General features: G+C 48.5%; 1 protein-coding gene across 1 annotated transcript in view; it reads right to left on the bottom strand.

Annotated features, from left to right (window-relative positions):
- Positions 1–21,254, bottom strand: part of STEAP3 (STEAP3 metalloreductase) — a 35,849-nt gene that overhangs the window by 9,942 nt on the left and 4,653 nt on the right. The window contains 7 exon segments of the mRNA XM_030580805.1: positions 1,333–1,497; positions 4,333–4,427; positions 4,430–4,551; positions 4,553–4,857; positions 5,649–6,037; positions 6,040–6,065; positions 6,067–6,130. Coding sequence (XP_030436665.1) covers positions 1,333–1,497; positions 4,333–4,427; positions 4,430–4,551; positions 4,553–4,857; positions 5,649–6,037; positions 6,040–6,065; positions 6,067–6,128 — 1,164 coding nt within the window. The 5' untranslated portion in view covers positions 6,129–6,130.

Here is a 21,254-nt window from a genome sequence, read left to right as displayed (position 1 = left end):
GTGTGAAAAAATATTTCCTTTTGTTTGTTTTGATGTACCACCAACAATTCTCCAAGCGCAGGACTCAAATCTCAACTCCTTCCTCTATTTTTAAATGTTGACATTGCAGTTAACTTCCTCCATGCCCGCAGGACTCAAGTTTTGTTGTTTTAATGGGGGGGAGTGGGGGTAGGGGGAGGAATGGGGCCTTTTGCAGGAGCACTTAACAATTAGGGAATCCTCTCTTTACTTCATAAGCCCTATATGTATTTGTCACTATAGTTATTAGGATGGATAATATTAGGCAGAAGTTCCTTAGTTAAGACTTCAGTTAACATTGCAGGCTTGCCAGCCTATGCCCCCAGCACACTACTTCTGCTGAATGCCTTTAACAAGCTGTCTTTTAGAAGCCCTAACAATCACAAATCTCTGCTTGCAGCAATCATAATCGCTTGCATTTCCATAGTGCCTTTCATCCTGATGTGTCCCAATGCTCTTTGCAAGCTCTACACCGCACGATCATCAGATTATGCGTGACTGAAACGCAGCCATCTCTGTGGGGGAACAAGCCAACCGGAGGGAATGTTTTTACCCTGGCAGGGAGAGGGACTAAAATGAGCTAAAAGGCATTTTGCATTTCTAACTGCTATGAGTTTTTTAACACTGCAGGGCAGCATCATGCAAGGGTGCAGGCTGGGAAGAGAAGGAGAATTCAACTGAACAGACAGGAGGAATTTTAGGCACGCAAAGCCTTTGCTGGAATGTTGCCAGGAAATCAGAGTTAATCCCTCTAAAGTGGCAAAGGAAAAACCAAAGGGAGAAAGTTTCAGACAAGACATTAAATGAGTAGCAGAGTCGCTCATGCGCACAAAGCCTGCCGTTAATCAGCATGCAGCTCACTAACAGACGGCACAGGATTGCACAGGGGCAAGAAGAAACCCAACACCTTTCAAAATAAAGGCTAGATCCTCCAGCAAGAGAGCAAAGCCCCAAACAGAGCAGAGTGGAAATGTTTCTCCAGGCTGGACGGTAGGATGTCCATGCAGGCAAGACTCCACGTCATCCCCTATGGGCCACAGAAAGCACTCACTGGGCAAGAGTGCGGTGGGACTGGGCAGGAATCCACTGGCCCAAAACGTCATGTGGTGGGTGGAGCAGCAGACTCTGCCCCAGTTCTTCTCTCCACAGCCTGCTGTAGCAGCTGCCCGCTGGTACTGCTGGCTGCAGTGAAGATTCCATTTCCCAGCCCCCCATGCTCAGTTCCTGCAGACAAGGAACAGGCTGCGGGCTCTGTTGGAGGATTTGGCTCTAATCCTGCCTTTAACCTCTGGAATAGGCAAATATTGACTTTACCTGAATGAAACTGAATTCCCTCCAGTTGAGAGAGTTTGCGATGGAAGGAAGTGAAGTTATGGCAAGTAATGACAGCAGGCCTAGGGCCATTATTCCAAAAGAGACGTAAATCTCCATTCTCCAGACCTCCTCCTCTATCCAGGCATCAGTCTTCTTCTCCATGACCTAGTACAACAATGAAGATTAAGCAGCTTTTTCTACAGGAAGTGGTTAGTGCCAGAGATCATTAATTGACTGACTGATTCATTGAAAGCAGTTGTCTTGGATAAATGTTTGATTCTTATTTAATTAGACTAATACTTACTGTGAGGATGCCCCCTATAAAGAAGGCTTTATGGAATATGCTTATGATTGTATATGTGACATAACTGGAATATGTTTTAGACTACATATGCCATGTAACATGTCTATGTAAAGGTTATGATCTACTGAATCTATTCATCCTATTTGTATGCGTGTATCATTTTTGTATTCGAAGTTATGAATATTGGCTGGGTACTGGCTTGATTTTAACTAGCCTAGTAGAGCATTTGGTCAGCTTCTTGAGAAAGTGCAAATTAAGTGCCCAGTCAAAAACCACTTAAGCCAACAATGAATTTAAAGATGCAAATCAACATCTGAGCCTTCCCAGGAATGTGGCTTGGCTAGTAAAAACTGAGTCATGCATGGACATGTGGTTTGCCCATGTGACTCCAAAACTCCATCCTGGAGCTGGACTTTGCATAGGAGTGAGGAGGGGATCTCCACCCACAAGAGAAAGTATATTTAAACCCCTGGGAGACCCATCCATTTTGTCTTCAGCTGGCTAAAGAGAGAGCCTCTCCACCCCCAAGGATATCTGAAAGAAACTGGACCAAAGGACAGTAACTACTGGGGGTGTGAGTGATTGCTGGACCCAGATTAGCATGAGACTAGTCTGTAAAAGGAAGCTTAGTGGAACTGGTGAGGTTTTATTTGCATTCAGTTTCTTAGACTTGTGTGTTCTATTTTATTTTACTTGGTAATTCACTTTGTTCTGTCTGCTATTTCTTGGAACGACTCAAATCCTACTTTCTGTATTTAATAAAATCACTTTTACTTATTAATTAACCCAGAGTACGTATTAATACGTGGGGGGGGAGGGGAGCAAACAGCTGTGCATATCTCTCTATCAGTGTTATAGAGGGAGAACAATTTATGAGTTTATCCTGTATAAGCTTTATACAGGGTGAAACGGATTTATTTGGGGTTTGGACCCCACTGGGAGTTGGGCATCTGAGTATTAAAGACAGGAACACTTCTGTAAGCTGCTTTCAGCTAAGTCTGCAGCTTTGGGGCATGTGGTTCAGACCCTGAATCTGTGCTGGAGCAGTCTGGTGTGTCTGGCTCAACAAGACAGGGTGCTGGAGTCTTAAACTGGCAGGGAAAGCAGGGGCAGGAGTAGCCTTGGCAAATCAGTTGGCAGTTCCCAGGGGGGTTTCTGTGATCCAACCCGTCACAATTACAATGAGCTGGCTAGCGTAACTGCACCACTGCCTTCTCGTGGATGGAATCAGAACTGCTTAACAGCATGTGTCATAGACCTCTCTATTGCGAGCGGAGAATCTCCTTTAGCTTTGTGTTTTTGAAGCAGTAGGAGTAGATATCTAACCTTGTGGTCATTTAGCCTCATAACAGGTGCAGAACAAGCAGGGGAAGCTCCCCCACTCTCTCCTACCAACATGCCTCTTCTGGAGGAACTTTATTTGGGAGTAATGGGATAAGTTAGCCTTCATGATCCACTAAACCCAATTTACGGCCTGATGTTAAGAGGTGTCAAGTCTCCACAGCTCCCATTACCCTCCAGAAGACTTTCAGGTACTCAGCACCTTCAGGATCAAGCCCTGAAGTTGCATTTAGAACTGCAATTAACATGAAAAGTCAGTTTAAAGCCAAGAGCAAAAGTACAGATCTTTGAATACTTGAATACAAAGTGGCCTCCTAATGGTATTCATTTTAAGCGCACTTACGAGGAAAACTGTTCAAGCTAATTGAAGCCAAGATGAGATTTATACTGTATGGCAGAGGTCAACATTTAGAACAATCCATTTATCTCGTTAAATGGTCTTAATTCACTTAGCAAGGACATTGCTCGAAAATAGGAGGTGTAAGGGAAGTGAACACATAAATCCTGTCTGGCATTTATTTGTGACTGGCACAGATGAAAAGCACAGGTGAGAGTGAGGGAACCTCACCTCCCAAAAAGCAAAGATCATGGCACAGCCAGAGGCACCTCCCAAATAAAGCAATTTCCAATGAGTAGAGTTAGTTTACTCTAGCATGAGTTTGCCCACTGGAATTAGTGCAATAACTTCTCCAAGAGAATCAGAGTAACACTAGCAGGATTTCCCTCCTCCCCAACCCCCACGCCCCTACACTTTACTTGAAAACGTATTAAGAAACAAACAGTGGAAAACCCCACAAAGGTTTTGGGAACTCAAAATTACATAGAATGGCACAAATAGTGTGTCCAGAATTAAAGCCTGCAATCCTGCAAGTAACACGCAGTGGGAAGAGCAAAATTCCAAACCTGGGGGAATCCCCCGCTCTTGTCCACTGGGTTAGGATTTCTGCCCCACTCTGCCTCCAGTACTTCCCCAACTTTACACAGGGCTCAGCAATCCCTGAAGACAGGAGGCGGATTCGGCTGACTTTACTCCTCTCAGGAGCAATGGGAAACTCGACTCTCTAACTTGACACAAGAGACTGGGAATGGCACTTATCATGGCTCATCATCAGTTCCAAGTACAGCTATCAGCTGGGCAGCAGAGCGCCAGCCAACCTGACCTGTTCTTCCACAGTGACCCAGTGTCACCTTTGGGAAAGGGGCGTATGCACAGCTAATAATTCACATGAGACTGGGTTCACTCTGTGGGAAACACTGAAAGCTAAACATATGGCTCAAATCCTAAATCTGCTCCACAGGCTTTGGGCAGATGTATAAGATTATGCCATGCACTGATTGGGCGATGAAGGTATTACCTGCTTGACGGCTGCGTTAATTAACTGATACCGATGGGATCGGCGCATGGGCAAGCAGAGGCTGTACACGGCGTGCAAGGCTGCACAAAAGAACTCAGAAGGCCAATCTGCTTTCTGTGCTGCAGCCACTGGTCTAGCCAGTCTGGAAAGCGTCTGTACTTTGTGCCATAGTGCAGCTGGAAGGAGGCGGCCAGGACCCCGGGTAGATAAACGAGAGAGCATGACATAGGCTACGCAGGGCAGCGTGCTATTGATCACCTCCACTGGGATCTTGTAGAACTTGTTTTTCTGTTCCCAGATGTAAGGGTGTAAAACTTGTCTGATGAAGTTGTAGGTGTAGAAACAGAGAAAGAGACCCAGGGCCAAAAAGACAGGGATTTTCCAAGCTGGGAGGAGGCGCAGGGGAATGTTCTCGATCTCGCAGGCTGAAGACAAGGAGCCCATGTCCACAGGGGTGAACCCCATGACCTGAGCAATTTCAGCGACTGTACGCTTGGCTTCTTGATTATCACAGCAAATCAAGACCTGCAATTAACCAAAAAATACATTAACGGGCAAACAGAGACGTGAAGTGAAGGAAACAGACACTTGGGAAGGAATATGGATTAACAAGGGCCTGGACCCCTAACAGCAATGTAGCCATTTCATATTGTATTTTTAATGGATGCCAAGGGTGCAGGAAGCCCAGGAGAGGAATTCATTTAGATGTGTGTTTAAGTCCAAGTAAATACATACATAAATAATGTGTTGCACTTATATGGACTGTTCTCTCCTAAGATCACAAAGCGCTTTACAAAGCTAATTAAACCTTGCCCCAGCACTGTGAGCCAAGAAAGTGCTTTTATCCTCCTCTGATAGAGAAGGCACCAAGGAGATAAGGAAGTTAGGAAACTTCGAGTACTTTTGGTCATCTTCCTTCTTACTAAAACTGGCTGACAGAACCATTTTGGCCTAGATTGGGAAAAATAAATAAAAATTTACATCTCACATTAAAATAGCAATGCTACTTAGCCACATGGTGCTTTTAGCAGCTGCTCACTACCTTACAAAATTAACAGCTCCACACAGCTTACTTCTGTGAAGAGAAATAAAATGAATTTGTCCCAGGCCACAGACAGTTTCCACACCAGTGCTACGATTAAATCTTAGCAATTTCTGGTTGTTGTCCCCGCCCCATCCTGTGTTCCATCCATTAGATCTCACTTTTCCCAGTAACGCACTTAACACACACAGTCAGATCCCAAATCCTGAAGTCCAGGTGAGTTTTGCCTGAGAAAGGTCTGTAGGCTTTGGCCCTTAATAAAAGAAAACAATACCTGCTTATTCCCGTCTCTGGGACCTGTCTGTAAGGTCCATGCGGATATCACATTAAATCCTTTGACGACAGTGCAGGCTGGGAAAAGAGAAGCCAAGTACTCGGCATTTGATTCTTTGTGATGGTTAATTTCAGTGTTGTTGCTGACATCCACCAGTATTTTGCCAGCCAGCACATCCGTCAGGTCACAGAGCGTGGAGTAATGTTCCCTGAAAACTGCCACAAAAATAACATCTGTCTTATTTGCAGCATCCGCCTGGGCAGTTACTTCAGCTGCTGAAGGAAAGAGGCCTGCACAGCGCTTTGGATTGCGGCTTCCGACCACCACCTGGAAACCCGAGTACACCAGACGTGTAGCCAATGAGCGTGCAAAGTCTCCACTTCCCAGATCCCTACGGTTCGGCCAGCAGCCGGGGCGATCTGGATTGCTCTCCATATTCCGGCGACCTAGGAGTGGTTTTGCCATGTCTCCTCCTGGCATTCCTTTAGGCAAAAGCACAAAGGACAAGTTCACTATAAACAGCATTTTCAAAATCGTATCTCCCTGTCTCAGTCTACGTACGATAGAAACAAACCTGCAGTAGTGTGGCGAATGCTACATGCCACACACACAGCCATTGCAAACAGGGTCTGTGTGGGAACCCACCATAGACTCAGAGAGGACAGAATCCCCTGAAGCTGCAAACTGGTTGTATAATGCTGTGCCCCTGCAGGGCTCATTGGCAGCAGGGATTGAAGCCAGAACCTCCGGATGTAAAAGCAGAACTGCTATTGCGTGAGCTCAGAGACCCACCTCTACTTGGCAAAGCGGTAGCAGGCTCATCCATCCATCTATACGCGGACCAGCCACTGCTAGTGGAGGATAGAGCGCCAGACCAAGTAGGTATGAGTTAAAGGAGCAAAGTAGCTATATGACTCCATTGTGACAGCCTCTAGACATGTGCAAAGATCCGTGACCACTCCCCAATGCTGTCCTCTGCCTGCCTCTACCCTTGCCCCAAACCTACTCTCCGGGCTATAAAACCACAGCAGCCTTGATGCCTGTGGTGCGTGTGGGCCTGCCACACCATAACAGGGTGGTCTGGACCGTTTCCGGAGCAAGGGGGTTTGGGGCCAGCCAGACTTGGTCCAGGGCATGGCCCCTTTAAGAACCTGGTGTTTAAGGGAGTAGTAGACAAGCTGGTGACTGGGGGGCCAGGTGTAATCAGTGAGCTACTTCCTGCACAGGATAAAAGCCCAGCTGTTCGCTGACTGAGGGCATAGGCGGCAGGTTATATGGGCTCGAGGTGCCCGGGCTCCAGGAATATTCAGGGCCGGGTGCCCTGCTCCAGCAATATTTGGAGCTGGATCTCTCCCCCGGCCCTGCCTGGATCGGGTCCCAGCCCTGGCGGGTCTCCCCCCACCGCTCCACCCCACCGCGTCCCTGCCTGGAGCGGGTCCCGGCCTCCGCCTTCCACCCCTTCCCCTGCGTCTCCCCTCCGCTGCGTCCCTGCCTGCTTGTGCTGCCAGAGAATGGCTCCCGGCAGAACTGCTGTCTGCTGCCTCAGGGTCCTAGCGCCTGCCATCCGCTAATGGCAAGGCAGGCTGCCCTTACCCTGCTCTTCTGCCCTGGCCCTGAGCCTCTCCAATGCCCCAAACCCCTCATCCCCAGCCAGAGCCCTCATCCCCCTGCACCCTGATCCTCATCCCAGCCAGAGCCCTCATCCCCCCGCACCCTAATCCTCATCCCCAGCCAGAGCCCTCATCTCCCTGCACCCTGATCCTCATCCCCAGCCAGAGCCCTCATCTCCCTGCACCCTGATCCTCTTCCCCAGCAAGAACCCTCATCCCCCTGCACCCTGATCCTCATCCCCAGCCAGAGCCCTCATCCCCCTGCACCCTGATCCTCATCCCCAGCCAGAGCCTTCATCCCCCTGCACCCTAATCCTCATCCCCAGCCAGAGCCCTCATCCCTCTGCACCCTAATCCTCATCCCCAGCCAGAGCCCTCATCCCCCTGCACCCTGATCCTCTTCCCCATCCAGAGCCCTCATCCCTCTGCACCCTAATCCTCATCCCCAGCAAGAACCCTCATCCCCCTGCACCCTAATCCTCTTCCCCAGCCAGAGCCCTCATCCCTCTGCACCCTAATCCTCATCCCCAGCAAGAGCCCTCATCCCCCTGCACCCTAATCCTCTGCCTCAGCCAGAGCCCTCATCCCCCTGCACCCTGATCCTCATCCCCAGCCAGAGCCCTCATCCCCCTGCACCCTGATCCTCATCCCCAGCCAGAGCCTTCATCCCCCTGCACCCTAATCCTCTGCCCCAGCCAGAGCCCTCATCCCCCTGCACCCGAATCCTCATCCCCAGCCAGAGCCCTCATCCCTCACCCTGATCCTCATCCCCCCAGAGCCCTCATCCCCCTGCACCCTGATCCTCATCCCCAGCCAGAGCCCTCATCCCCCTGCACCCTAATCCTCATCCCCAGACACAGCCCTCATCCCCCTGCACCCTAATCCATCTCCAGACAGAGCCCACATCCCTCTGCACCCTGATCCTCATCCCCAGCCAGAGCCCTCATCCCCCTGCACCCTGATCCTCATCCCCAGACAGAGCCCTCATCCCTCTGCACCCTAATCCTCATCCCCAGCCAGAGCCCTCATCCCTCTGCACCCTAATCCTCATCCCCAGCCAGCACCCTAATCCTCTGCCCCAGCCCTGAGCCCCCCTGCAGCACGAACCCCTCATCCTCAGCCCCAGCCCTCATTTTTCTGCACTCTGAGCCTCTGCCCCAGCTCTGAGACCCCCCTGCATCATGAACCCGTCATCCTCGAGCCCCAACCCTCATCCCCTGCAGCCTGATCCTCTGCCCAGCGCGTGCACCACCTCCCTCTTCCTACACCCCACCCAAGCCTGCACCCAAACTCCGTCCCAAAGCCTGCATCCCTCCCCCCTCCTGCACACCCAGCCCCTGCTCCAGCCCGGAGCCTGCACCCAGCACCCAAACTCCCTCCCAGAGCCTGCCCCCCTCACTGCTTCCTACACCCCCACCACCACCCAGAGCCTGCACCCCTCACCCCTTCCTACACCCCCACCACCAGCCCAGAGCCTGCACCCAAACACCGTCCCAAAGCCTGCAGCCCTCACCCCCTCCTGCACACCTAACCCCTGCCCCAGCCCAGAGCCTGCACCCAGCACCCAAACTCCTTCCCAAAGCCTGCACCCCTCCTGCACCCTAATCCCCAGCCCAGGACCTGCACTCCAGACCTCCCCCCTGAAACTTCGCCCAGAGCCTTAGGCAGGTGGAGGCGGAGTTTGAGGGGGCGGAGTTGGGGGGGTTTGTTCTGGGCACCACCAAAATTTCTACAAACTTGCCTCCCATGACTGAGGGAGAGAAAGGGAAGGTGGTTTGGAGTGTGCCGGGCTATGCAGCCTGGGCTCGAGGGCTGTGACGTTCTTTAGCCAGAGGGAAGCTGGGGGTGTGAGCTTGGGAATCTGGACAGGAGGAGAAAACAAAGAGAGTCAGAAGGACTGGCAGAGCTCCCTGGCTCTGAGATATCTGGAGGAGGAGCCAGGATTGAGGGCGAAGCTGGACAAGCAGGCTGCAGTTCCTAAAGGTGGAATAAACTGAATCCCAGCAAGGGGAGCTTGACTTTACAGAGTGGGCTGTGATCATGTAATTGCAGTGCAAGGAGGGGATTGAGGGTGGGTGCCTGTAAGGATGTGCCTTGAGGGGCTGTGCTCTGGGAAGGCCCCCTACCCCACAGAGGGCAGGGACTCAGCATTTCCCTTACAGGCAGCAGGGAATGCGATGTTATAATCTACATAAGACAGACAGCAGACTTGTTGCATATAAGTGGACACTAGGCTGGTGGTATCCTCCCAATCCACATCTGGAGACTTTGAAAGAGCATCAAACAACTCAGCCTGGTTATTCAGATTTAGAACTGGACTCTAGACGGGGCATCTTGGGTCACAATGAAAGTGTCTGGGCAGAGGCACGTGATGCAGCTTACGCAGCACTTGCCTTTTCCAATTTCAGTCAAGTGTTTTTAGCTCCAGACCTTGCATAAGCAATACAAATGTACACACACACACACACACACACACACACACACACACACACACACACACACACACACACACACACACACACACACACAATGCTTAAAACCCCACATACAAAGGGCTTTACACCACCTAGGTCTCATTATTTGGCACATCTACAGCACCTTCCGTCCACGCAACCCGCTAAGCTTTACGAACGCTAATGACTGTCGCCTCCCAGCATTCACTGGGTTTTATCACCAATGGGGAGGCTGAGCCCCAAGAGGCTAAATGACTTGTCCAAGGCTACCCAGTACGACAGCAGCGCCACAAGTAGAACCCAAGTCAGTGCCAAGTCTGCTGCCTTAGTCCCCAAACCATCCCCTTTTCCTAATAAAATGTATGTACAAAATGTTACTCTATAACAAAGACAAACTTCTCTGGCTCTTAGGCAAATGAATGGAAATTAACATTCAGGATGACAGAATGGTTGTTACCTAGGGACTCATTTCATCATAGGTCTAAAGCCACCTCAAAAGCATTCCGAGAGCTCCCAAAGGGATTGTGAACTGTGCTGGAAGATAATCTTTTTGTAGTGTGACATTTCTGTCCTGCAACTGCCATTCAAAACAAACAGAGACATTTGCAATGTTCTGGGATAAACAGCCTCTCTGTCTCCCGCTACTTGGGTTCAAAAGGAAGAGAAAAATAAAAGCATCACAGAATTAAACAGCATTTGAAAATAAGACCAAGCAGAATATTTTAGAAACAAAGATATTTTCTAAAATTAAGTGCGGGGTTGGGCCCCACTATTTCAGTCTTATATTATGAGCTCTTTGGGGCCAGGATCATCTTTTTGTTCTGTGTTTGTACAGCACCTTACACAATGGGGTCCTGGCCCATGTCCACGACTGGGGCTGCTAGGCTCTATGGTTGGGATCCATGAAGGGATTTAGGCACCTAAACCTGATGCTTAGGCACCTTAGCCTCAGATTTAGGTGCCCAGCTCCCAGTTTTGGCTCCACTGTGATCCACAAAACTTTCACTGATCCCTTTAGGTGCCTAAACTCACTTGGTGAGTAAGTTTTTCCAGAGTAAACATTCCCTAGGTGTCTAGATTTCTGCCTATGGGCATGCACACTGCTGCCTTCAGCTAGGCATCCAGACACCTATCTCCTGCCTAAGCCCTAGAGCAGTGGTCACCAATCGGTAGATCGCGATCGACTGGTCAATCGTGGAGCCTCTGCCAGTCAATCGCAATCTCCGTCTGCCAAAACTCCGGCAGCGCAGCAGGGCTAAGGCAGGCTCCCTGTCTGCCCTGGCCTCATGTTGCTCCCAGAAGCAGCCAACAGCATATTCCTGCGGCCCCTACAGAGGGAAGGGGCAGGGGGTCTCCGTGCGCTGCTCCTGCCTGCAAGTACCGCCCCTGCAATTCCTATTGGCCGGAAATGGGGAACTGCAGTCAATGGAAGCTGTGGGGCAATACCTGCAAGGAGGGGCAGTGCGTGGAGCCATGTGCCCCCCCCCCAGGGACTGCAGGGACGTGCTGCTGGCCGCTTCTGGGAGCTGTGCGGGGATGGGTCAGGCAGGGAACCTGCCTTAGCCCCGCTGACTGAGTGGGAGCCTGCATCCTGACCCTCTCCTGCACCCCAACCCCCTGCCGCAGCCCTGAGCCCACTCCCAAAGCCATTACCCCATACCCTCTCCTGCATCCCAAACTTCCTTCTGCACCCCAGCCCAGAGCCCCCTCTCCAAAGCCAGATCCCCAAAACTCCCTCCTGCACCCCAACCCCTGCCCCAACCCGGTGAAGTGAGTGAGGGTGGGGGAGAGCGAGCGTGGGGGTGTCGGGTGGGATGGAGTGAGCAGGATGGGGCCTTGGGGGAAGGGATAGGATAGCCCCGGGTTGCACTTAAATTCAAAAAGTGATCTTGTGCTTTAAAAGGCTGGAGACCACTTCCCTAGAGCAATGCACGAGCTATGATAAGACAGATGCTCGGCCACCTAAGTCAGGTGCAGGGGCCCTATCAGATCCCATTCAACATAGGGAGGAGGAACCCACCTTAAACTCATAGCCCACTAGCTAGAGCACTCACCTGGAATGGTCAGTATCTTCCATTGGCGAGTTTAGGCAGCTCTGCACCAATGCACAGGCTTTTGTGGATCACATTCTAAGGCACTTTTCTCCCCCCATCACATTGTCTAGAAGCCTAGGTGCCTAGCTCGGCTTTGTGGATTGCAGTGTTGTTCCTTCTATTTTGTATGTGTCTACAAGTTTAGGTTCCAGGACACTCAGCACTGCAACCATCTAAGTCCCTTCATTGATCCCCACCCTACCTCAAAAGCCCATCTAACAACAGTTTATGTGTAATACTGGCGGACGGGAGGAATCTCTCTTAGATCTCCTGGTAAGCAGATTTCTCTGAGAGGCTCTAAATCTCAGACAAACTACATGACTGGGAACAGATTCCTTGAATAGCAATTGGGATTATTATAACTTCCATCTCTTCCCTGAACACACACCCTTCATTCCCCTGTATACCGCCACCCATGCTCTCCTTCCATCATCCCTTCTGCATGTTCTCCTGGGCTTTCCATGACTCCTGGGCTTCCCAGAATCCTGCATCTCCTTCCATGCCCTCTCTTCTATTGCCCCATCAACCCCCGTACAATCCACCTCTGCTCAATGACTCCCCTTTCTCCCCTATACATCACTAGCCATGTCTGCTCTATTCTCCTGCACCCCTGCTTCATTCCTCTTCTGGTCCACTGCACCTGTGTCCAATCTACCCCATGCTCTCTCCCCTCTTTCCATACTCCTCTTGGCCCTTGGGATCCCCTGCATACTCCTCCATGCCTACCAGCATCCTGCCCCCACTTCCTCTAGCATCCTGCCTGCCCACAGCCCCCCCGTTCTATGCCCCTGTCCTCCTCTCCATACACCACTCCCTGAATCCTACGCTAGGGTAATACCCGGTATCACTTACTCTTCTCCACCACCACCCCAAGCAATCCATGCCCCTCACGTTGGCCTGCAAGTCAGCAGCAAGTCCGTTCTGTTTCACAAATCTTTATTATACTGACAGCGTCAATGCTGCTTTTTATACAGGCATGAACGGCTTGCCACCTTTTTAAACCACCCACTAACTCTGTCATCCAAATGGGAACCCAAGGTCAGCACAGACAAAACAAACAGGTTGGTTTCTAGGCTAGCCTCACCATGCAGATATCCAGAGCCAGAGAAAGCCAAGATCCGCTGAAAAGGGAAACAGGATACATGTCGAGAACACTAACTTTAAAACTCCTTTGTCAATTGTCACCACACTTGCCAGAAGACAACGCTACCTTGGGGTGAGATATGACGTGTGAAATTTCAGGAAGATCAGTTTCTTATTGAGGAAGTTACAAGGGCGGGGGAGGGACTAAAAATCAGGCTTGTTGTGGCAACCTAAACTGTGAAGCTGTTCCCACTCTTCTGTTACCAAAAGCCAACTCAACTCCTCCTCTAGCTAGGCTATTCATAGCTCTTTAGATCCTTCAATGTGAATAACTTCTGAAAATCTGATCTGTCTGTCCCTTTCTGCTGAGTACTTATTGCATTTCAGTTTTTATTTGTACCAGTGATAACACAGACTGGGGGCCCACTGGGTAGGCATTTCACAAACACATAGGAGGTGACACTCCCGTGACGCAAAGAACTTGCAGTCCAAATGATCAGAACAGAAAGAGTGAGAGAAACTAAGTAACGTTATCCCCCATTTGATAAGTGAAAGCACAGAGTAAAATGACTTGACCAAGGTCATTGCAGGGAATCTGTGGTAGAGTCAGGAAAGGAATCCAGGTCTCTCAAGTCCAAATCGAGTTTGTTAACCAAAAGACCAGGCCTTTTTCCACTCCTCTGGATAACGAAAATAGGCTACTCAGTTCATTTTGTCTGTAGATTGTAATTAGGATAACTGAAGTTCCTATACACTGGCAGTGTGATGCAATGTTTAGATTACAATCCCCTGCAGTGTTTCTATGTTGGCTATAAACAGGATCTACTTGTTTTTTTGGGGGGGGGGAGGGGGATCAACGCACGCTTGTCTTGGTGCAGGTGCTTGTAAAAATAAAGTGAAAGATCTTAGTTTTAAAACATGTCGCTTTAATAGTAAGTTCAGTGTCATTCTACATGACAATGAGCCAAATTGTGTCACCAACGAATGTTGCAGTGATCTCAGTAAGTGCTATTTCAACACAATGATACAATATGGCCTAAGAAAATCAACTTTACTTTTCAAAGTCTTGTCTCTTACTATTGCTTTTTACATAATTATCTTCAATTCAGCCTCGTTTCAAGGGTGACCTGTAATGTCTTGGCTAAAATGCCTGTATTTGTCTCTTCCACCCAGTCTACTGAAGGAGATAAGGGGAGGGCATTTTCAACTGGACATTTAAAAGTACACAGAGCCCCAACCACAGGTGCCCCTTATCCATGGACTGAATCAAATGTGCATAGCTACAGATCCTCATCTGTGCTGAGTCAGACTCTATTTCTAGGTATCATTTTAGGTAAAATGCTTCATTATGCAGATCTGCTAATAAGCACATTGCTTGAAGCAGAACAACAAAAGTAAAAAGCAATCACTATAGAAGTGCACCAAGATGGTCCCTCTCAGCTATCAGATCATTTGCACTCTATCAATTCCTAGAAGCCCTGGTCAGGATCATAGGTCCATTATTAGGGTGACCATATTTTCCCAGAGGGAAAATGGGACACCACACAGGGCCAGCTTGAGCCCTCCCCCCACCCCCCCAATTCGGGGCTAGCCCAAGTGCTAGATGCTGAACAAACACAAAGGAAGACATGATCTCATCCAATCTAATGCCCTGATCCTGTGATCAGATAGTTGTGGACAGACCCCTGGACCCTCATGGACTTGACTGCAGAATTGGGATCTTTTTTGCCCCTACTAATTCACATTGCAAAACATCAACTTCCAGTGTTAGCTTCCCAGGTATTTACTATAAGAAGTCAGATCTGGAAAGAAGCATTTGGATCCTAACATTTACACTCATGAAATTAGCTTTCACTGTTTCATTACCAGAACGAAAATATTCACTCCTCACCTACAGCGGTTTTGTTACAAGTGAAAAGAAGCCATGTCGTTTCTTTTCCATACCTAAAGAGGCTTGCGCAGGCGAACACAGCAGGTGCCATGTACCTGTTGAAACTGGAATAGATTTAGCTAAGACAAGGGCCTTTTATACAAAGCTGCTTGATCCTGAACTCTGCTGTACATTGCAGGAGTCCTTTCACTTCCATTCAGGTAGCAGGGCAATAACATGACTGGTATGCAAGAAGCTCAAAACATGAAGAAGCAACCAAGAGGGGGAAAGCAATACTTGTAATGGGAAGAAGTAATTGAGCCCTTTTTCCCCTCACCGCAAAACATCAGTTGCCAAACAGTGCAAGGCAGGGAGGTGAAGTTAGGAAATGTGAGAATAGCCTGTGCAACTTTCATTGCACCCCTTGTGCATATGCATTATGATACAGTCTTTGATTATAAGATCACATACCATTTTTCCCACAGGGCCCCTGCCTCATTCAGTCCAGTGTTCTCAAAGAAAGGTTGCCAGATTTTTTTAACAGGGGCAAAATACATTTTTCCCTAGCTTTGTTCTTGGAAATGGCTGAAGTGTTTCGGCTAAATTTTTCCAGAGTTATTCACCCCTAAGTAGACACCTGGCATAGGAAATTTCAGCCCAAAGAGTTCAAGTTTGGCAAAGTTTTTTAAGCAACTGAAAACAGGGTCTCATAATGGGAATTGATAGGCAACCAGTAAGCGGCCCTACGAGCCCTGCCTGTAATAAAGGCGGGTGACTAAGCAAAACTGGAATAATGAAAAACAAATAGACAGGAGTTTATGATTTTAGAGGGCCTTTTTTTTTTTTTTTAAGCAGGGTTACTAACAGGCTGTACCACACATCCTGAATCTCTGCTCTGCCAAATTCTGCTCAGGAAACTGATTCCCCTGATAGCCTGCACAGACATGGGAAAGGCAAAGGTCTCACTTTTATTCCTTTATGACAAAGGAGATGTTTACACAGTTTTTTTTGTTGCTCCACTGTAATGAAAGCGACCGTCTGCTGGATTTGCTGCGGGCCGCCAGCGTACTGATATAATAATAAAATGCCTCCCCAGGATCTCTTTTCTAATAAAAGTTTCATAAAGTTGGAATCTGAGGATTTGGGGCACAAGTGTCCGGAGTTTAATCTTCTGGTTAATGCAGCAAAATGAGTTTTGGTAAGGAGGTAAACGATGACTGAGGTGCAGAAGAGTCTCCAAACTGAAGAATGGTGGATCTAATGTTAATGCCTGTAATATTCTAACTCATCTGGCTGATGTAATGGCTAATAAGAAGACTATTTTCAAGACTATTCTCATCTCACAGATGAGAGGTTCAGATGGATATTTTGCAAGAGCCTTGAGTACTTAAGTCCCTGTGGCTGCTATCATTTTCTTCTGTGGTCTTGGTTTCTTTGCTGCTCCTATCACGTTAATTACTATCTAATGGTGACTCACTCCTTTCTGAGCTTTCCTCTGCAAAAAGCAGGAATAGCAGCTAAATGGAGGCATGGGGTATCAGGCTGACTACCTGAATGGAGGAAGCCTCTCAGAGGGATCTAAAAATACCCTGCAGTCTGTAGATAATGGGTGTGATGCAAGGATGCACTCCTTCCTGAGACTGCTAACAGAGAGCAAATCTTTTCCACTTTCATGCATGCAGATTGTGTTTGGAGTCAAGTTACATGCAAGCCCGAGTCCTGTCATTATTATCTGTGGAGAGTTCAGAGACAGAAAAACTTGTCTTCAGCAATCCCTCAAGTCAAGATCAAACCTGGGTTGCTTAACGGGGGGCGGGATGTGTCTAGTAAAGACACTGAAAAACTGCACTCAGTGAGTTCTTGGTGTGGCTATTTCTGGGTGGTCTCTTAAGACCATAAGTTGCCATAACCGGGTATGCCAGCCCTTTGAGACTTGTGGGAAATACTCCTAGACCAGCACTACCCCACATGCTGGGTTTTGTCTCTTAAACTTACCGTGGGTAGGCGATATGGAAAGAAAGGCAGTGGTTTGTGGGGGAGGCTGTTTGGGGGTTGAGGGAAGAAAACTGTGCTGCTGCCTCTGCTTTTAGGAGAGAGATAGTTGTTCCATGAGCAGGATCTCCCTCCCCATCTGCTCTCACTGGTGAGGGACAAGGCTGGCCCAGGGCAGTCCCCAGCCGGCCTCTCTCCGGGATCCCAGGGAGCAGGGTTGCTGGGGAAAGTAGTTCCGGGCTGGGGGATGGCATCCTGCGAAATAAGCCAGGGGAAGGGGAGGAATAAGCCTGGTCTTCTCCCCCAGTGGAGGAGGCAGGTTGAAGTGCTGGTTTTGCTCTGAAACCTATGGGCATGTGACTCCCACCTTTCCTTTGATTTGGAACATCTACAGGCAGACCCATTAAAAAGGGCCAGAATCAAGTTTAAAGAGACTGTAGTTACGTTGAATTACCCTGCTTGTCTAACTGATACAAGGACCCTGGCAGGGGAAGGGTAGTTTCCTCCTCTTTTGCTTATGTTTGACCTGACACTGTCTCTTATACAGGTTTGGCCCTGTTTTCAGGTTCCTTTATGATGCTTCGAAAGGACACAGCCGGATCCCTTCATTTGGGAGGAGCAGCTGTTCCCTATGCTCAGACACAAGAATCAATCTGATGCTGGCTGGTTTCGGACAGCAAACCAGTGTTTCCCGAGCCATCCTGGGGCTCTGAGAATCACTTTATTATTCCCTTTCTCAAGCTTGTGGAGGATGTGAGACATCAATAGGAAAGAAGGCAGGGATGCCTTCTTGGCCAGTCTACAGTGAAAACACCTGCTGAGTCAGCCACCTACCCAGAGAGGTCCACATGGTCAGACTGGCAGAAGAATGGTAGCTGAGAGAATCTGGAGCTGTTCCGTTATGCAAAATGTGTTTAGGAATATTTCCTTTTTGCTCAATTGCAACCCAGGGTCTACCCCACGTCTTCCCCTTGCTCAATTACATCAGAACCTTCGCTGGGACACTTATACCAGATTGCCAACTGCCTGGCCCTCACTCAGGAGCTGGGATCCTATCTATGTACACTTATGACTACAAGATTGCCTGCTTCTTTATCTCTATCCCTCTCCCACCCCTGCTTAAGTGCATGGTACAACGGCATGACACTTAAACACTACATCTATAAGGACGTGGGGAGAGGAGAATTATTGACACAGGGAACCATTCAGGGGAATCTAACGGGACTGAAGCAACGGAAAGTGGAGGATGGGATTGAAAAAAAAAACAACAGAAGGATGAAGGAGAGAGGTTACTCGGATTACATTACCTTAAACAAAACCCTTATATTACCACTCACTCTGTCTGCTTGTGTACTCCATCCATTCCGTGTCTTTCTCTATATAGATTGTATACACATCTGTGCACGGATCTTATCTTCGTATGTGTCCAAGAAACACCCTGCACGCTTTTAGTGCCACATGTGCCTTTCCATACTGCTATGGACATTTACTAGCCCAGACACATAACCTCCTTGTTCACCCATTCCAACAATGATTAAAAACCCCCAAGCTCTAATATTTTAGTCACCTGTCAAAAATGTCTTGCCATCGGTGAGTTTGGCAAGGCTGTGCTACCATAAATAATTATGACTGTAGCTGTTGCCACTGTGGGGCGTTGCCGCAATGGCTGTGGAACAGCAGTGCTTTTTGCATGTCTGGTAGCATGCTCTGTGTACTGCAAGATTGGAGTTCCTATAGCACGTGCGTCCAAGCACCAGACTCTAGTCTTTGGTGCTCCCCATTAACACACACAATGCATTTTGAGTAAGTAACAGCACCAGGACTGCCTGTACCTAAAAGGTGCAAATACTCTAGGCACAACAACGTTAACAGTCATAACAAAAGCTCAACCCAGACTCTAGGGGATGTCCATTGTGAAATAACTGCCCCATGGAATTCCCCAGGCCTAGTGCTAAGGATACTCCCTCCAGCCCATCCATTGCCTAGACAGGGTCAAGCCCTGGCCTACACAGCCCACTAGAATTGACCTCTGGCTTTGCTCATGGTCTCCTGGTATCCACATGTGCATTTACCCCACTCCTACTTGCACAATGCTGTCCTATATCCTCTTTCTCCTGGTGGGCTTCTGCAAGCAGCAGGCTGATGCTTTGACTGGCTCTTAACTTTTTAGTCCCAGCTCTCAGACTGCTCACTGCCCAGCCTTCCTTCTGCAGCCAGCTCCTTCCGGTTCTGGCCTTCGGCTCCTGCTCTCACAAAGCCCCTGATTCTCTGCAGAGTCCACTCCCCCTCAGAAAGCTACTACTTTTACCTGCTCTCTAGTGTTGATGGAGCTGTCTACCGCTAGCAGTTGGACTGTGCAATATAGCGCCCTCTCCTGGCTAGATTTCAACACAGCACATTCAAGCTGGTGGTTACGACCCAGCAATTTCATTACAACAGCTTTCCATTTTAGGCTCTGGACTTTGATTCTTTTCAGCCATAGAAACAGGTACAAACAGCAGAGCCCAAGCCACCAGGCATATGCAAAAAGGAAGTCTTGCTACTCTTTGCACACTCTTTGAAGGCTGTAAACATGCCAAACCCCACCAGACAGAAGCAGCACCACACCCAGTAAAATACCATCAGCGCCGAACAGACAGCGCTTTAGTCTGAGCTGTTTCCTCACAGTTCACCTGGTGAAGAGGTTCACTTGTCATTCAGATGGGACTTAAATCAGGGGAAAAAACAACCCAGAAAAACAGGTACTCCCTGGCTTTCTACTGGTGGCATCCATCTAGCTGACTAATGATAGATCTTGAGTATATATATTGCCTTTTGAGCCAGGAGATGCCAAAGCCCCTTACTGATATGCAGCCAACTCTGAGGCGGAGAGCAGTTACCAGCTAGAGTCAAGCAATACCGTGGCACAGGGAGGGGATATTTTGGCCAAGGATCTTACATGGCAACCCCCTGTTATTATGAAAAGTGCTGTGGACTGAGGGTGTTAAATGCCTACACAAAAGACACAGGGCCTTGATGGTAAGGTCTCATCCCAAACACTTCAGCACCGCACTCTAATTACCTAGCCCAGAAGGGAGAAGACTGAGTCAGCCTGGCTGGGATGGGGACTGTGGTTCAAGGGAGTCCAGGTGTTTCAAATGTAAAGCTCTGGCCATTAAGCAAAGCATCCTCTGTGACAGCAGCATATCCATATGTACAAGCTTATTAGAGATCCTCTAGCCTGCTTTTTAGTGGCCATCTTTGTATTGTCCAAACAGCCAACTTAAAGCTTTTCCAAAGCTACAGTCAAGGGCGAGCGAGGGGAAAGTGTAGCGAGAAAGACATCCCGCAAGGAAAAAGGGCATGTGTGGTAGGCGGGTTGAACAGCATGAACCTAGGGAAGAGAGATAAGGGATATCAGAAGCAGCCAGAGTTTCCATTCTGCTCGCAAAGAGAGGATTGGACGGTGCCGGTGAAGGCCAAAGAAGGGAACAGTTCAAAGGCAGATCTCTTGGAAGACACAGTTAAAATTCAGTCTAACTTTGCTGAGTGGGGGGTCAGGAGGCATGTCTGGGAAGGAGGAAAACTTGGTCTAAAAACAGCAAATACTATGGTTGTATGTTCTTTGAGGCAGGGATGAACCTCAGATAAAAGAGCTCTAGAGCCACTGTGCTACCTGACTACCGATGTGTGGAACTACTGGCTGGATCACTGCCCTGTCATTAAATGGGCAATGGCTTTTTCAGTGTATAATCCAGCTCGTCCTCTACAACAGTGCTTCTCAAAGTGGTGGTCCACGGACCACTGCCGGTCCATGAGCCATTGGCTGCTGGTCCGTGGCAAGTTTCCTCATAAGAGCGCCGAATAGGATAATAATATGGCACTGGTCCCTGGCACATTGGAAAAAAAAATTGCTGGTCCCCCACATCAGATAGCTTGAGAAATATCTACTCTCATCTCTTTAATCAGCCGACTGACCTACAAGACTCCTGCTTCCATCATCCCCTCTGCTACAGCAGGGAGCGGGCAAACCAATTACCAAGACAGAGAGATCTTTGGAGTTTTAACTTTAAAGCCCTTGCTGGAGTGAGTCCAAACACATTACTGATTATATAGCTCACTCTATACCATCTTATCCTTAGGTCAGAGGGCAAGGCACTGCTGGAGCCTACGGTTTGCAGAGACTGACAGAACAAGGACCATACTTTTGTAGGCTCTGTGATCCCATTTTTGGTGAGGCAAAAGGAGGGTAATAGACCCCTTTTAAACTGTATTTTGTATTTCAGAGGGCCCTTAGCAAGATACATTAATTGCTGCTTTATTGCTTTTAGGTTCTATCCATCTGGTATTATTTTCTTGAGTCTTTAATACATATTTTATAGTTAAGTTTATTAGAGTGCTCCCTCTGGGAGAGAAATGTCCTGAAATAAGTTAATTCATTCTAAATAATAAATGATGCTTACTGATATGTGATGGTACTTTTTATTATAAATAATTGGTGCCCAGATACTTTGGTAATGGACACA

This window comes from Gopherus evgoodei, chromosome 11, assembly GCF_007399415.2.
Source record: "Gopherus evgoodei ecotype Sinaloan lineage chromosome 11, rGopEvg1_v1.p, whole genome shotgun sequence".
NCBI lineage: Eukaryota > Metazoa > Chordata > Testudines > Testudinidae > Gopherus > Gopherus evgoodei.
This window is presented reverse-complemented; position numbering and strand designations above follow the sequence as displayed.